This window comes from Ciconia boyciana, chromosome 7 (assembly GCF_034638445.1).
Source record: "Ciconia boyciana chromosome 7, ASM3463844v1, whole genome shotgun sequence".
In the NCBI taxonomy this organism is placed as follows: domain Eukaryota; kingdom Metazoa; phylum Chordata; class Aves; order Ciconiiformes; family Ciconiidae; genus Ciconia; species Ciconia boyciana.
Genome location: NC_132940.1, coordinates 24,357,176 through 24,375,753, shown reverse-complemented (window position 1 = coordinate 24,375,753; position 18,578 = coordinate 24,357,176). Strand labels below are relative to the sequence as shown.

At 40.9% G+C, this 18,578-nt stretch overlaps 1 protein-coding gene across 4 annotated transcripts in view; it reads right to left on the bottom strand.

Annotated features, from left to right (window-relative positions):
• NTNG1 (netrin G1) overlaps positions 1 to 18,578 on the bottom strand; it is a 160,607-nt gene that overhangs the window by 75,771 nt on the left and 66,258 nt on the right. For all 4 annotated transcript variants that reach the window (XM_072868144.1, XM_072868141.1, XM_072868142.1 and 1 more), the window contains one exon: positions 16,853 to 17,493. In XM_072868144.1, coding sequence (XP_072724245.1) covers positions 16,853 to 17,493 — 641 coding nt within the window. The remainder of the gene's footprint in view (positions 1 to 16,852; positions 17,494 to 18,578) is intronic.

Sequence of the window (18,578 nt, the reverse complement as noted above, 5' to 3'; positions counted from 1 at the left end):
TCTTTTTTTGTTTCTCTTTTTTCCTTTTTCTCTTTTAGTTTTTCATCTCATTTGGAGGTCATAATTTGAAAGAGAAAAGTGAGAAACCCAAACAGAACATTTCTCATTGTTTATCATGCTAGCCTCAATTTTTTAACTTTTAAATTCCATACAATATAAGCTCCTTGTCACAGAATAATTCCCTCTGGAATTATTATGATAAGAATTATTTGCCAGTAGCGCTGTGCGAATAATTGATTTTTCAGTTCACTGACTGAGCTGAAAAAAACTGGGGGAGGGGGAAATCATTTATGTCAAATGAAATGTGTAGTTTTATTTTCAGGTTTTAAATGCCTTTTTAGAAATTATTTTTTACAATTTTTTGAACAAAAATATTTCCAAAGGAAAAATCATGCCTTTTTTGAGTTTTCAAAAAAATTAGTCAAAAGTATTTATTAATGTGGGTTGAATTCTAAAGATACTTTTGGCCATCCCTGACAGAATTTTCTTCTGTGAATAACTTATACTTCAAAAATACTAATCCTTTCTCCTGCTGAAGAAAACTAGATGAAAAGTGAGCGGTTTGTGTCTGTGCATAGGGTTTGAAGTATGCCAAAAGCAACTTAGTATCCTATAGCTAACTTAGATACTGAAAAAGAGCTATTGAGTCATCTTATCGCTAGCCCTGTTGGTATAACAACACAGCACAATGAAATTATTTGCTGGGACTAATTTTAAATGGTTCAGGAAATAAAGTTCTAACTGTATCTTTTCTTTTTAATTTGGGAAAACAATTCTTCTTTCACCTACTGTATTTCAATTGCTGACTTCATGTAGAGAAAGCTTGTTTTCTTTTTCAAAAATACCATATGATTACTGTTTAATTATAGACACTACTTATTGTTATCTTGAAGCCATTAAATTGGCTAGATTCTGCAAACATTTTGTTATGTTTTATTAAAGTCAGTGGAATTATACAAAGATGGGAAAATTACAAATGCTGTTTAGTATTAGAAAGCTTGAGATAGATAGATGATATCATGAGTCAAATTTACTGGCTTGTTACCAAAGAAAAATCTGAATGTAGTAAATTAATAGATGGTCTGTGGGCATGACTCCTAACGGATGACCTGGTCTTCTCAGACGTGGGTGGCCAGAGCTAAGCAATGCTATTCACTTGTCAGATGCAGCTGGAAAGGAGCTCTTAGACCTCAGATGGGGAAAGGGAGAGGAGACCTGGCTTCTGGCATTGGCCTTGGAGCAGCGAGCAGGAGACACGTATGGACATGCCCGTACGCCTGCCTGTTGCGGTACCGCCAACGCTGACTGGTTTTCCCCCCGTGCCAAAACAGGTCTGCCACCGGGTTTAATACTTGCCCTAGCCCCCAACTCATGTGACATGGGACAAGAGACTGTGCGTACGTCTTTCTCTGTGAAATGGGGTTGATGATACTGCTTTGATATTATTCCATAAGTTTAAGTGACAAAGGACCAGTAGTTTCAAAGCAAAGTCTTAAGATTCTGACCTAATGTCAGACTAGAATAAAATAGTGATTGGTTTTGGCCTTCAAGTGCACTGAAACATTTATTATTCATGTTTGTTTTTAACAAATACTGGGTAAATCAAAGAATGTTCAGACAGAGGCTAGAGATGAGCTACACTGTCCACTGAAGGGTCGGGAACATGTTTTTGTTGTCTATGAAAACAGACATGCTGGGAGGTCGAATTTGATCCAGTGACTATAATATTCCATGTACCAGAAGAACTAAACAACTTCATTTATATTTCAAATGTTTCAGATCAATACTTCCCTTCATATTCTGCGACCCCCACCAGGAAACTCCTATAACTGAAAATTTAAGGAATAGATTGCAAGTTATGAATAATGTAAGACTGTCATAGGGGAAAACAAATTACGAAATACTGCTGACAAAAACAATCAGTATATGTTTATACTGAAGAACAAACCTTTGCAATTCCATCTTGCATAACATAGCTTTTAAAATCCTATACAAACTTTTCAGTTTTCCCTGAAATGTCAAGTAGACTTCCTCAGACTCAAACTCCAATGGAAAACATACAGGCTGTTTCTGTTCTCAAAGAATGTTTGAGCTGATCTGGAAGTAAAATGTATGCATATGTATATATATAAAATAAATATAATACATAGCTCTATGAACAATACTAGAGAACTAATAGATGCAGGTAAAGAACATAATTTTTTTAAAAAAAGTCATTAATACAGGGATGTGTAGCAGCATCTACTTCTCAAGCAGCAGCTTATTACTAGGAATAGATCTAGTGAGACTGGACAGGATCCTGTTTGGGGCATAGACAGTCAGATGGTGAACAACAGCTTCCTTGCGTTAAAGCATTCTTCAGGGCATGGACTTAAGGAGACCACTTATGAACTGGTTTTTGTTTGCACACTGAGAGAGTGAGTTGCCATCCATTGAAAAGAAGAAGGGGGATTTGTCCTGAAGACCTGACGAGCAGGAAAAGAGAAGGTGCCCTGTGAGGATCCTAACAAGAACTCTCGCATGACACAGAGCTTTATCCGTAATAAACTTAGGCATAATTATCAGAAACCTCCTGAATTATGCAAATAAAAAAACAAGAAGAAAAGAATAATGGCCACTTTAATAGGAAATATTTTTGTAAGCAGTACTGCTGGAGATGAAGGAGTCAGTGTTTGTTTCTGATATGTTTTAGCGCTGTGTTCTCTCTCTCAGACACTGAGAGAGTCGCAGAGAAGGAAGGAGACAGCTCCACTGGGATTTAGGATGGTGCCCACAGCAGCCATGACCTCCTGTCCCCACCGTTACTGCTCCTCGTCTTTCCTCATCTCTTCTCATGCCTGCTCAGCATCTCCTCCTGTTGACCTACACAAGCCACGAGGGGAGCATTACACGGGACTCAGAAGTGCCCCCAGATCTTGTTCAAGCTGTTCTCTGCTTTCATGTTGGGCAGAAAACCTCAGGAGAGGAAAAGGGCAGAACTTTGTGGATTTTCTGCTATATACAGATTTATCATGATATACAGCAAATTGACTGAACCAAATGACTTAGTGGCCATATAATCGTATCACAAAGGGAACAAGCTTCTGGCACCTGTCCAAGCTTCTTGTAACCGAAGTTGAACGTAGCTTTTAGAATACAACATTTTTATTCCTTTTTTTCCTATGCAAACCACTCCCATGGTTTGTCTCAGTTTTACCCCTTCATGATAATCTCTGGGTTTTCAGATGCTGACCTACCTCTGAAGATAAAGAACTTGATAAAATAAGGAAAAAAGTCTTAGGCCGTGACAGGCTTCTCTTGAGATGGATGCACTGCAGACTGCGAACCCCAGTAACACCCGTGACAAAACAGCCGCCCCCTCTCCGTGTTATTGGCACCTGCTCCTGCGGCTGCGAGGCAGGACGGACAAGTGCCCTGGGCTGCTGCCCGCAAGTCTCTTTGGATGAAGTCTCCCCTTTGCCTCACGGCAATTCTTTCCCCGTCCTGTCTGCCTAATGTAGTTACAGCAGCTAAATTTTCAAACCTGGTTTCTTTTAAAATGTGCTAAGCTTATGAGGATATAAAAAAGTACACATTTTATGTGTTAGGAATTAGGGGGAAGCTCCGGTATACAGGGCATTGAGACTGGACTTTATGTTCTATTAATTGTGTTTGCATTGCAGCAATATTTGCACAACACTCCAAAAGGCCCCTCTCCTGTTACAGCATACACTCAGCTCATTTTCAATTGCAGAATCTTCTCTCTGGGAGTAAGCCCTTTTTTTAGTGGTCCTAATATGTGCAAGAGATTTTTCAAAAGTCCTGGTATAATAAAACACAGTCAAAATTTACAAAATCCCCAATTTTTTCCAAGAGCCAGCACTAAACCACCTTTAGGTGGTTTCATTTTAAATGCCAAATGCCTCTAAAAATCTAACATGATGCTCTTTGTATGAAGCCTTTGGAACTTTTCAGCTTCAGCTAGATGTATCTCCTCTCCATGATTCACATTCCATGAATGTCAGCCACACACTAATTGTGCATTTGTTAGTCAAAACCTGGGTATGACTGTACAGTGAGGAAACCAGTGAACTACGTTAAAAGTATATATTTCACCTAGATTTTGAATCAAGACACATAACACTTTATCATTCTGGTGGTATCGCTCTCCTGCATCTCTCCTATTTAAAGCATGTATATTTTATGAAGCGTTAACAGATGAACAAATGTATAGACCACAAAATCCAAAGTCTGCATTAGTCTTCAAAAGTAGCCATTGGAATGAAGAGAGATTTCAGAATCTGATCTCTCAATATAGTGACTTTATATCTGTAAAAAACAAAAGTCCAAAGGTATATTTTAAGACATCAAGTCTAAAACATGAGATATTTGTACATGTCAGAACTGAGGCTGTTGCAGTCATCTACCTGAAAGAATGAATCTCAGAAAAGAATCACCACATTGAGGGTTATTCCTGCAGTGACTAACTGATCTACCTGATGAGAAAGTAAAATGATGCAAACTGGTTTGGGGGTGTAAGGATTCTGCACTGTTGAAACTTTCTTTTGAGATATGTACAGTAGAGGAGAAATTAAATGTTATTTTACCTTTCCCTATTCCTTTCATCCAACTGTTTCTCCACTCCCCATTCACCATTCAGGAAAAAACAAATGGAAAAGGGGGATGAACCCCCCCCCAGGTCTAGCTGTGGATTGGGTTAAACATTTTCAGTAGCACAATATTAGCAGTTAATGACACTCAGATTGTTTGATCTTTAGCTCATTAATAACTGTAACACACCATTCTGGAACCACAGCTTCCCATCTTTTAATTCTTCTCCTGTGTTGCAGAGGGGAAGGAACTGCCCTTGCTGGCAGACTGCAATTCCTATGGGACACAAATGATTAAAAATGTAACTGGCTCCTTGCTGTTTTGCTGTCCTGCTGGAAGAATTATTTCAGGGGCATTCAAAGGAAGGGAGGCATGGTTCCATAAGCACAGTATCTTTAATGAAGCTTGTTAAATGATAAGCAATTTTCTGCTTTGACAAAGTATAATAGCTTTACTTTTTCATTGTAAATTGAGATGTTCCTGCTGAAGGTTTCCATTCCTTCTTTGAGCCACACGGGCAGCGACTCCCCATGCGACACAACTGAAGGAGTGATGATCACCGAAAAGAGAAGCAAAGACAGTGAGAAATGAGCAGCTGGAGGTATGCAGGGTGTGGGAGGAGGGAAGGAGGGTTTCCCAAAGTGGGTCACCGACAAAATGGATGCCTTCTCACATTGCAGCTCTGTCCCCTGTCCCAACTGCCATCGCTGCACCTTGTTCCCGCTGGCTCCGCTCCCCCGGCGGTGAAGAAGGTCGCAGGACCTGCTGTGTTCTAACTGGGGGGCAGGAATGGTAATTTTTTGAAATGTTTTTTTCCAAGTCAATTCCTGGTTGTGCTTACATGGCAAAATCAACACCCCTAGCTCTAAGTAAGGGAAGAAGCGGGCCACAGTTCAATAAATACAATAAGAAGATCTAGAGCCAATTAAAACGTGATGAAGCTATAAAAATACAGCCAAGGTAAATGAGGTTAAAAAACCCCAGACCTCTCAAATGACCCTCCCTCTCCCCCCAAAACAACAGATGGGAAGCATCAGATGACCAGGACATTTGAGTCGCAGTGAACGCTAGCAGCAGACATCAAATAAAAACTAAAAGATCAGCTACTGAGGGAATGAATGTCATGTTCCCTCTCCTGCAGAAAAGGCTACCAGAGGTTCCTGGACTCCAGTTCATGTTCATGTGGCTTGGCCTGGCTTTTCTGAACAGGCCTAAACAAAAGCACTACAGAAGCATTACCAAATCAAAGAAGTTAAATTACTATGTTTATGACGACTTCAGTAAACACCATCCCAAAGTCTAAAGACTCTTAATGCACAAGAGAGTTAAATGAGAAAATGAGTAAAATCAGTTTTACCAAATATAAAAGTCAGAAACAATAAATGGTCCTGCAACCGTTCTGTCTCTGGTAACTTGCATTAAAATATATATAAAGTGTTCTGGGAACTGAAGCAATGCTTCAGTTCAATAACACTAATGCAATTAAAGAGAAAGAATCCTGTTTTTTCCCCTGCTTGCAATTTCAAATGAGAGCTTCCTAAAACTTGTGGCCATTGCTAGAATCCAATTCAGGACCCCGGCTTATCAAATTCCCAGCTCTGGCACCATGCCTTTGAGGTATTATAAAGTGCTGCTCATCACACCAGCTCTGCCTATAAATGCTCCCGATAACTTTAAAGTGCAGACACCCCATTTTGAAACAGGCAAGTGTTCACTGTGAATCAAAATGGAGTCACCAAATGTGTGCAGCCTTCATCCAGCGCTTCTTTTCTTGCAAGGCAACAAAGGAAAATGTGTTAGCACAAAAACGTCTCCCTGTAACATTTTTTTAAACCTGGAAAGCTTTGCAGGACAGCACACCTACACAAAGCCGCAGGTTTCTGAGACCCTGTAGAGCAAGCATCTTATTCTGTAATTCATCCTGGGGCTGAGAAACCACCAGGCTAATGAGCTCTCCTGCAGCCTCTTCCCCTGCAGGTGCTTCCCTGGAAGCACAATCTTAAATCAGACACTGCCATGCCAGATGTAACCCCCCAGATAACCACCACCCCCTCCCTCCCAACGTGGCTTAAGAAAGCCACGGCAGCACTAGCATCTGACTTTGATGAAATCACAAACTACTTTTCCATTCAGACAGTGGGAGCCGAATTAATTCCTCAGCTTCTTTAATGCTGAGAGCCACGTCTTGGGAATTCAGTACGGGAACATATTAATCTCTCTGATAGGCAATAATGCAATATATTACTCATGGGGGAGCCAGCACATCAGCACTATGATAGTGACCCTGACCAGCAGATGACTGAATGGGTAAGGAGAGAAGGAGCTGCTCTAGCTTGAAGGCACAGCCTCAACTTTGGCAGGCAGTCCTTCACTCGTCCCACTACTAATTTTCCAATGCATTACTTTGTCACTTGGGTATCCAGAAATGCTCGTTATGAACGTATGTGACAGCCCCTGATAATACATGTCTGTGGCAAAATAATTGATCCCTCTTTGCAGTGGTGATCTTTAACGCTCATAGGGCACGGTAGGTTATTAGATGGAAGGCACCCTTTGATGGTCTCTAGCATAGTACGTTACCAGACAGTAATGTGCCAACTATCCATCACAAAATAATGTCATCCCTGAAAAAGGGCCTGGCAGCTGGGGTTAGGGGAGGAAGAGAGTTTAATTATATTTGTGGATGAAAAGATGTCCCGAGAAGAGTGGGCAGCCTGATTATTTATTGGCTCTTCAAAAGCACTCATCACAATCTAAGAAAAAGATCAGGCTCTGAGACACGGTGGTTCACATTGCTGTACAGACTCTAGCCTTGAAGTCAAGTTCATGCTGAAGAACAAAATTACCTCTTACAATATGTGGTTTACTTCTGAAAATGAAAAGGGTAAGAGACGTATTAGTAATGTTGGCATTAGTGGAGGCAGCTGTTTTTAGCTATTTGGTATTTCAGGGATGTGAGTTTAGCATCATTATTAGAAGTACAGCTTACTATATTCCTCTGCTAACTTTCCAACAGTGAGCAGATGGTTACCCTATTACCAACCATTTGCATTTAACATATTGTAATGATTTATATACCACATGTCACGGAGCAAAGTGAAAACAGTCAATGGCAACTAATTAGTTGAGTGTGAAGACGCACATCTCAATGTATATACCCTTATTGTAATCAAATTTTATCTTTTTGGTTGTTAATAGGTTTAATGTGCAGTGTAACAGAAATACTGATGGCAGTTAAACATGAACCACCATGTCCCTCTGTCATCGGGACAACATCGCTATCATTAACATTTGTAGCAGTACTGCCGTTACATGCCTGTTTTATGAGTGATGGTGCAGGGAGGACAGATTATAACAATCCATTGTGCTTCTCTACCTATCTTTCTTAAGTGTATTTCAAAGTACTTTATAAATCTTAATATATCAGATACTGGCTCATATTACAGGCCCACACACATCTAGAGAAGGTGGAAGCGGGGATACTGCATGGCAGAGAAGAAAGACACTCTGCATAGCTCCCATAAAGACAGAAATGGATTTAAGGGTGAAAATGAAAAGAATCCCAAGGTCTTTCAGGGAGTTTACAAGGAAGAAGCAGACAACTATTGACATTTGCACAAACATCAAAGTCAGAGGATAGACTCAAGGGTTCAAAGAAAGAGCATAACTTTAGAAAACTGCCCTCCAGCACTGGGATATGGGCATGTGTATGTACTACATGTATTGCATTATCCACAGTATGTCCCAAGGCCTGATCAGTCTTAACCCACAGTATGAAGCTATGGATTATCAGCCTCTTCCTGAAATCTTTTTGTTTGTTTTTAGGCTCATTTTAAAACAGTGGTCATCACCCCTGAAATGTCAAAATAATCGTCAGTGAAGTACAGCTATGTTACTCGAGAGTATGGCAGCATTTCCAGCATAAAAGTCATACCAATCATTCCTTTTTATTAATTGCTACTTGCTTAGAAGTCTGGATGAACTGTTGTGTAAGCAACCAGATGCTGTTCACAGACAGACTCTAACGCTCCAAGGACTCGATGTGCTGCAAAAATTAAAGGTGCTCTCATACAGGAGTGGTAGTATATCAAGAAGTTCTCCAGTTCCTGCTCCCTCCTAATGTCACTAGGATGCCTCTTGCCATTCAGCATCCTTTCATTTCTACCATGTCCCATGAATCTAACCAGGACACAGCGCGTTGTCCTGCAAACGGCTGCAGCTAACATTATGTTTTCCTGAATGCATCGGAAGCCAGACTTTCTCTTGGGAATGCTACCTGCAGCATAACCCCCTTGTCTCCTTTTCCCTGACCATATTACTGCCTGCCAAATTCACAACATTGCCATTTCTTTCTGTAGCTCTTTTCTTACTTTTCCATGAACAAGATTATATTCTATAGAAACAGAATTACAGCAGTGTTGAAAACTTACCCTGTTGTTCAGCCCAGTTAAGAAGATGTTTTACCTGTGTTTTACTGAGGATCTTTGGCGCCGACTCATTTGCACTACAGCCCACTGTGATCAAGTAAAAGCCATGATGATTCCCTTTGTGCACTAGTACTGCTGAGGCCCATTAATCCCAGAGACAGACTCAAGAGTGAAGGAGAGGAAGGGTTCTCACAGCCCCCACGTAATGAGACTATTAGACCTTGACCTTTACTAATTCACTTTCCAGTTTTCTCAATAGGTGTCTCCATGTGACTGTATCACAGGACTTAGCAGAACTGTCCTGCTTTACATCAGCCTTATTATATGAAGATGAGAGAGGATGAAAAGAGTGAGAGGTGTGGGGGTTTTTTCTCATTTATTTTAAACAGAAACTGAGACAGCCTCCTTACCTCTGTCCTCCCTCCTTTCTTTCTTTCCTTCCTTCTGTCCCCCCTTCCCTCCATAACTTGTTTTCCCTCACTCCTCCTATGTGAACGCATTTGAAACTCATCCGTTTAATATGGGTAACTTCACTGAAATTAATCCTGACCTACAGGATGGCATCTGAAACTAGTATCAAGTCTGGTCTTTTAACTTCTCATAACATATAGGGAGTGATACACAGCATTTACTATGGCACTGTACTAGAGGGAAATAAGAGGAAAGGCAGCAAAGTTAACTCTCTTAGTTTCAAATATTTCCCTAAATCACAGCTGAATGATGGCTCATTTATTACAACTAACAAAAAAGATTAACAGAGAGAGAGAAACATCACCTGTATCAAGAGAAAGCATGTGGATATTCTGGGTTCAACTACCACCTTCTGAGGCACTTCACACGTGAGGAGAATCCAGGAAAAATCAGATCCTAAGCACGTGTAATTAGGTACTGAGATGGACAAAACTAACGGCAGGTGATCTCACCACGCTGGTACTTGTGGAAGGGATCAGAATGTTAAATTAAAAAAAAAAAACAAAAGAAAAAAAAAAACCCTACAAGTTGGTAGTTCCTGTTGGAAATTTTTAAACTTTTAAGATGATAATATGTTGTACCACTCCAACTTTAACTTCAACCTGAAGGACATCCCTGTGCCAGGAATCATTTGTATATGTGATCCAGGAGATCCTTAAGCTTATTTCAGTGTTTGCATTAAATTGAACGCTTTTGAAATTAAAAGCTAAAAGGAAACAAAGTTTCTGCAAGATATTGGAATCACTGAATTTATTCAGAAAGGCTCTTTGGATAGCTTTTCAGCATACAAAGTAATACAGAAAGAAAAATTCTCATTTCTTTCATCAGGAGTTTCATCTCTACTCCTTTAATGTTCAATGACAAAATGAATAATACTACAAAAAGGCTTGGTGCCTCTCCTCAAATAGCCTGATCCTGCATGATACTGAGCTTCCTTGAAAGACAGCTGGGGGAGATCAGTACGGAAATACTTGACATCTTGCAAAACGAGCCAAGAAAAGATGATCAAATGCTAATGAGCAAAGGTGGTGAGTGAAACCTGGTGATCTAAACCCCTAGTTTCAAAAGTGTACAGCAGAATTAGAGACCTAGTCAGCCATCCAGACTCCAATGTTCTGCTCCCCTTCCAGTCACTACAAGACAGACCACTCTGAGCTGACGGACAGGACTTGTGTCACCAGGATGGAGGGTGGAAACCAGTGTTATTTGAACATGGGCAGGAGTAAAACCCACCCAGGACACCTGTGCTGAGTAAGCCATTGGAGACTGCTCATGTGTGAATAAACACAGTGACCATTTAATTATTTCAATTGCTGATGATCCTAGATTTGTTTACAGAAAATGAAAGACTATTTTCCTTAGTGACATATTAAAAAAGCTAATTGCACTTGGGAGTAAAAGATAAATTGACATCCTCTTAAATACATACATTTCTTTTTTCTTTCCTGTTCTCTAATGAGTTCATAATTTAATTGGAGAAACTGCTAGATTCCCTCCAAATACTAGTGAAAATCTCAAAGGAGAGCAAGCTGCTTATGCAAGTGTTCTCGTAAAACAAAGAGTATTCAAGTATGGTAAATAAATACTAGAAACAAGAATGGTATTCAGCTGTCTCCTTAAAAGCTTGAAGCATACATATCTTCATACTGATGGTCTGGTTCCGAGCTGAACATTAATGAAAACATTTTCTATTATAAATAAAACTAAAGCACTTCTATATATTATCACTTCCCTAGGGCAAAGTTCTGCTTTTGGGTAAATTACAGAGGGATATTATTACAGCGTTGTCAAGTGTATGCCAGAGCAACATACAGATTTAATCCACTTAATCCATCCCTAGAATGGATCTGTAGAATAAGCCAGAGGATGAAACCTGGTACAACGCAGCCGTTGCGGTGTGAGCGTCCGCTGCAGGCTGCAGTGCAAACGCCCGACTCAGCGGGGCAGATGAGCTCTTTTTAAGAGGAGGGGCACGCACCTACCCCAAATCCACCACAGCAATACTGAGGGGTTCAGGGTCACAGCTGGCAGGAGGGGCAGGCTGACTAAAAAGACAAAAAAGCCCCAATGCCCCAAGCAGCAAACAGGCTTTCCTTCAGAGTAATTTATTCAGATTCTGAGATGGATTTAAATTTAGAAGAGAGAACGTGAGAGCAAGAAACTGGTAAAACTGAGGATACTTCTCAGTTGCGTACTGCGAGTTAGCGGTTTCTGTTGCTGTTGGAACTGCAACCGTAGCTGAGACAGGTCAGAAAACCCTGGGGCTTAAATACAGAAGCTTCAAGGTGAGAAGAGTATAGAAATAAATTCCAAAGGGCTTAATAACATTGTACAGAGGCTGGATATTCTGGTGTCAGAAGGAAACTGGTGGCTCTTAGATCAAAACCTAATCACCCAAAAGCAATAAGATCCTTTGTTTCAGCCAGCTAGTCATTCTGTCACCCACTGGGGCAATGTTTTTTTACTAGCATCCCGAATTACAGTTAATTTACAGTGTGTAAATGTACACATCACTGACAATATAACACTTGATCAAAAATACTTTGGAATGAACATGGTTAAACCTTTAGCAGCCTGATCCAAAATCTGCTAGGAACCTTTTGCTTGACTTCAAAGGAATTATTATCAGCATTTTAGTGACCTTCTCCTAAAAAAAAAAAAGTTTTAAAAGGGAGCTGTGCCTCACAGGTTGCTGCCAGGACTGTCCTTCATGTGGAATCGAAGACAGGCAGAGCTCACAGACAGTCCAGGCCACCTCTGCAGGCAGCAAAGCGAGAGAAACCTTCCCGAGGTTACATGCAGGACACCCTCTGATTCTCTGCAGCAAGGCCAGACGAGGGGAAAAATGTCTGCTCTTTCTTAGTTTCCCATCCCAGAAGACTTTATTTATGCATTAGTCGACCTTTCTAGCCGTTAGGACCATCTTGCTTCAGCAGTTAATTAACACAAGTGCCATAATTTAATACAGTTAATGCTACTTGATGCCCTTTAATGTACCTTCCATTAGTGATATTATTGTAGTATTACCCTGTAAATTAAAATGAGATCAAGACTAAGAGAGGCTCTCTTTAATTAAGGTACTGGCACACTACATCGTCCATTATTCACTAGAAAAAAATCACCCTGATTTAGTGAAGCAGACTATCAGTAAGTCAGAATTAGTTCACGTGGATTATTAGGTTTCTTGAATAATGTGTGCACAATGGTATTGCTGAAATTGCTAACAGCCACGTTTCCTTTTCTTCATCATCTTAATAAATACACAATGGAAGAGGTAAATTGAAGACGAATAAACAGGTGGTAATAGAGGAGGTAATGCATTCATGGAGAGCACACAGGCTTTCATCTCTAATGGAACCTACATCAGTCCTATTTCACACCAAAATGCAAAGCAATGTCAAAACAAACCCTATATTAAGTGGGCAAATCTCCTATCTATAATTCATTGTGAAGTATTAACCACTTCAGCATCTTGTATATTAAATATGGCAGCTTTAAGATAGATGCTTTTCACTGTCATTGATCCTTAAAATACAGCGTGAAACAAATTACATTTTATGCTACCTTTAGAAATATGCCGTTATGAGCTTTGGTGATTTTAACTATATTTAACCTACGGGTTACCTTTTCAGTAAAAGGACTAGCTTTAAAATGTGTCTGCTAGCATCACTCATCCACCACAGGTCAAGCTCCTTGGTAATGTCCCTTTGTAACCTGTCCTCATGGAACAGTCTAGTCTAGCTTTACTAAATGTATATAAAGATCTAGGTCTCAAAGCCCAGAATATGAAAAATGGTACAAAAAAAAAAAGTTGTAACTTAATTTCCAGTTAACATCCTAAATTAACTGCAACAGCTGGAAAGCTCGGCTGAATCAGAAACAGTGGCACAAAACCCCTGGTAACCCTTGCTCCCCTCCATCAGGTTCCCATGCTCAGGGCATGCCAGGGCACATGACCGTAATGCTAGTTTGGAGTGTCTTCACCAGGGCCCCATAAGGTTTCTGGTAGGAGACCAAAAATACCTAAAATGGCATGACAGCAGACCTATTGCAAGTTACCTTTGGTGCGACTAAATAATCGGGGGCTGCATACTGCAGCCCCACAGCTACTTAGCAGTAAGCAAGCCCATAAATTCTTTAACAAGGAGGGCTCACCACATATTGAAGGAAAGGCCACCAAATCCCTAAAGAGCTGTTCTTCTCATTAGCAGAAGAATGATAAGAATTCACATGAATCTAATCTAGTGAGACACTATTACACATCAGATATTTCTTTTAAAGCAATGTGTCCAATTACTGCAGCATTTAGACAACAAGCATCAGCATCAGATAAGTTCTTGGTACAGTCACGCTTCATTTTTACAGATAATTTTTCACAAGATTGCCGTGGCCCAGATGTGCTCGGAAGGTTTCTGTTTCTAATTTGCATGCAATGCACTCTTTTTTAATCCTTCAGATGCTTTCTTTGATAAAGTACTGATAGTCTAATTGAAGTCAGACTAAGCTCCAAATGGGTTTTCAGAAGGGGAGCAGCTTTTCCTTAAAGCATAAAGATCTTCAAATCCTGAGCTTTGATATGATTCCTCTGTAGAGCTAACCTATGTGGGGCCCAATGGAGAAAGGATACACATTAAATAGAACATACGTGTTATTTTTTTTATATACTGAGGCTAATGTTACTAAACTATTTCAAACAGTATCTTAAGCTGTCCATGATCCACTTAGCCCTCTCAAGAGGCTTCTGAAAAATAATTTACAATCTAACTAATGAGAGCTACAATAAGTATTCTTAAAACAGCAACATTTATCTTACACTTTCACATGTTCAAGTAGTGAGTCTGTATGTATGCGTATGTATTTGGTGTGGACACAGAAGATTGTAACTACATGCTAAATCTACGGTCCCAAGAAATGTATTCTGATGTCATATAAAAATGTATCAGCACTGCAAAAGCGCTTATGCATTCAAATCTGTATGTGGCATCAATTCTTCCTTTATATATGCATTATATAAAGGATATAGCATTCTCCTAGAGAAGCGCATTATATAAAGGACTAAGCATTATATAAAGGACTCAGCATTCTCCTAGAGAAGCTGGCTGCTCATGGCTTAGGCAGGTGTACCCTTCACTGGGTAAAAAACTGGCTGGATGGCCGAGCCCAGAGAGTTGTGGTGAACGGAGTTAAATCCAGTTGGCGGCCAGTCACAAGCAGTGTTCCCCAGGGCTCAGTTCCGTTTAATATCTTTATCAATGATCTGGATGAGGGGATTGCATGCACCCTCAGTAAGTTTGCAGATGACACCAAGTTGTGTGGGAGTGTCGATCTGCTTGAGGGGAAGGAAGGCTCTGCAGAGGGACCTGGACAGGCTGGATCGATGGGCCGAGGCCAGCTGTATGAGGTTCAACATGGCCAAGTGCTGGGTCCTGCACTTGGGTCACAACAACCCCATGCAACGCTACAGGCTTGGGGAAGAGTGGCTGGAAAGCTGCCCGGCAGAGAAGGACCTGGGGGTGCTGGCTGACAGCCGACTGAACATGAGCCGGCAGTGTGCCCAGGTGGTCAAAAAAGCCACCAGCATCCTGGCTTGTATCAGGAATAGTGTGGCCAGCAAGAGTAGGGAAGTGGTGGTCCCCCTGTACTCGGCACTGGTGAGGCCGCACCTCGAATACTGTGTTCAGTTTTGGGCCCCTCACTACAAGAAGGACATTGAGGTGCTGGAACGTGTCCAGAGAAGGGCAACGAAGCTGGTGAAGGGTTTGGAGCACAAGTCCTATGAGGAGCGGCTGAGGGAACTGGGGTTGTTTAGTCTGGAGAAAAGGAGGCCCAGGGGAGACCTTATTGCTCTCTACAACTACCTGAAAGGAGGTTGTAGAGAGGTGGGTGTTGGTCTCTTCTCCCAAGTAACTAGCAATAGGATGAGAGGAAATGGCCTCAAGTTGCATCAGGAGAGGTTTAGATTGGATATTAGGAAAAATTTCTTTACTGCAAGGGTGGTCAAGCATTGGAACAGGCTGCCCAGAGAGGTGGTGGAGTCACCATCCCTGGAGGAGTTAAAAAAATGTGTAGGTGTGGCACTTTGGGACATGGTTTAGTAGGCATAGAGGTGTTGGGTTGATGGTTGGACTAGATGATCTTAGAGGTCTTTTCCAACCTTAATGCTTCTATGATTCTATAAAGCTGGAGGAATATTTTTCAATAGATTACATCACAGTAATTTGATTCTATTTTGATTTTATATATCGATTTTTGCAATATGGAAATGCTTATGAACATGAAAGGCTTGTATAAAAGAGGTAGAAAATGGCAAACTCACTACAGGAGTAATAAAAATATAGTCACCAGTGTTTTATATAATCACTGTCTCTATTATTTTTCACTCAGTCCTGTGTCTGCAAAAAATGGCCTGGCCTTCCAAGACACATCAGCTTTTCTGTTCGTTTTGATTCTTAGCATCTCTTAAAGAAAAAAAGGTTTTTAAAAAGGAAGATTTGAACTCTCTATAGAAGAAACAGAGGAGAAGGAAAAGGTACATTAGAGAGGTGAGTGATTTGCTAATAGAGAAGGTCCCATTTATTTCTTCTGACCCAATTGGCATCCAAGACACATGCAAAGGGTATCACCCTCCTGCTTGAGGTCATCAGTCAATTGCTAGTTTGAGTTGGGAAGAAAATTTCCTGATAGGAATGTCATTGCACAGTTATTATTTTTGGGACTATGGCACCTGATATCAGCCACTGCTTGGCCCAGAGGGAGTATTTGTCTTGAACCCAGCTGAGTAATCATCTTTGTTATATTCAAATCAGTCTCTCCAAAACACTGTTGTTCTTCTCCATTTTACTTCAGCTTCACTGCATTTCATAGCTAATTAAAGTACAAGGAATGGACTCTAATCTCTGCTGCCTTCCTTGTTCACAGGCAGTTCATACTTGGACCTAGTGGGAAGGGTCTGTGCAAGGGCTGCTGTATCAATCACAGCTTACATTAAAGGCCTGAAAAAGTCAAATGATAAAACAGAATCTCTCTTTTTAGTTAACTGCCATCAGATGAGGCTCCAACTGTAAAAAAGCAGAAAATGTCTTAATGCCAGGGTGAATTCCTGGGCCAATGTAAGAAACTGTTAATATCATCCTGCTCGTGAGACCTAGGGCTTAAGATCCCAGGCTAGTGACAGCGAACACCCGGGACTTTGTGCTGCTGAGTCAGAAACTTCTAGTATGACCAGAAACAGACTTCAGCTGAGCCAGATTTCCAAAGAACATGTCTCGGCAGAAAATGTCGTCATGTTTGGGGACATAAACGGTTTTGAATAACCTCTAAAACCAAACACACATGCCTGTTTCTAAAGGTATATATTATCTTACCTTCCGTATACCCTTATGTCTGAAATTGCATAAAAGTAGCGTGCCAGGTGTTGCTCATCTACGTATATTTCTCCAGTTCCTGGCCTAAGCAGTCTTATCCTCAGATCCGTGATGGTAAAGAAATCTCTTAACTTCTTGGTTGTGTCAAGCTGGCCATAAAGAGAAGCCATGTTATGAAGCCGAGGTCCAGCAAAAAAAGCAAATCTATCTTTGATTTCAAAGTGGATTATTTTACTATTTGTCATGTACCCAGTAGAGTATTCCTCTGTGCAAATGATTTCTAGTACTGTGTGCTGCGATAAATCCCTCACTGATTTTGGATCCATGTGGAAAGCATCTAAGCAGTCCGTGGCATAGTATTGGTAGGGCTGCCATGTTCGTCCATAGTCGAGCGATTTCTCCAGGATCATTTGGTCTGGACGGCCAGATTCAAAAGTGATAACTATGTTATCTGTCAGCTCAATGGTTTTGTTCCAGGAGAGTGTAATATTAACATGAAGAGGCTTTGGATAATCCTTCCAAGTCGTGGACTGCCAAAATGTGGAGGGATGTCTTCCTTCGAGATCGAACATCAGTTCCGGAGGATGAGCCAGTTCTTGGGTACTCGCATCACATTCATTATTGCACATGTAGGGATTCCCCTGGAAAAGAGCAAAGCAGTGGTATAGGTGACTGTGACACATAGAGATGTTTCTTGTCTGGCACGTGAGAACTGCTGTTTTTTCTCCAGGAGTGAAATCAAGAAAGAAAACACAAATGCTCGCAAGGAATACCTTTATTTTAATGAGATTTATCCTGGCTATTTTACCTGTTGAACTAAATGTACAAACACACACATATACAGCACCCATGCTTCTGTAACATAAGCATTTTTCTTAGTATGTTTTAGAGAAAGAAAAGAGTTTATTTACCCTGAATGACTCGGACCAGTGACTGAGTCACAAAACACCAAGGACAGTAGGCAAGTCTCTAATAGCTTGGTAACTCCGACTCTTCCTGGAAAGATGCAGCAGCCAAAGAGAATTTCTTTTTAAAACAAGTACGTTCCTCAAGAGCTCTGTTCACAAAAGAAGTAATTTTTAGGGCAAGTGTTTTGAGGTCAGCCGTGCAGCCCATATGTACTCACTATGAACCAGTACCCAGTACACCTACAAGTTTCCTTTCACCCGGGCATGAAATTTATCATGCTTAACTGTGTTCCCAGCTTAGCACTGGCTTGCCTTAAAACATTTAAACTCGCCACCAAAAGCCATTAGAAAAACAGTGCTCTGCCAGCTCTGGGGCTTGATTCTGACATCTGCCATCTTATTACAGGGTAGTGAAGTACTTCAGGAAAGACTTTTCACGAGGCACCAGCTCCAATTTATCAGGACAAGATAATCCAGCACTTGATTAGGTGGGAGATGTCAGCAGCTCCAGCTGGAACGCTGCCGAGGTGGCTGGAGCTCTGAACTGGGGGTTGAGTTAAAAACAGCAACAAAAAAAGCTTGCCAATAGTGCACAGCTTTTACTGCTGCTTGTCCTCTGTAGCAAGGTGAAAGTGAATTATTCTCTTCCTGGCCTTTTGATGCATTAACTTGCACACTACAATCTTCTGCTTCTTCACAAAGGCTATTTTGTCTGCAGATTGGGGATATCTTGCAGCAGTTGCCAAGATATCAGACCCCGTAGGCTGCACTGAATCACGTCTATCTAATTTCGGCTTTCAACAGTACATTAATATTTT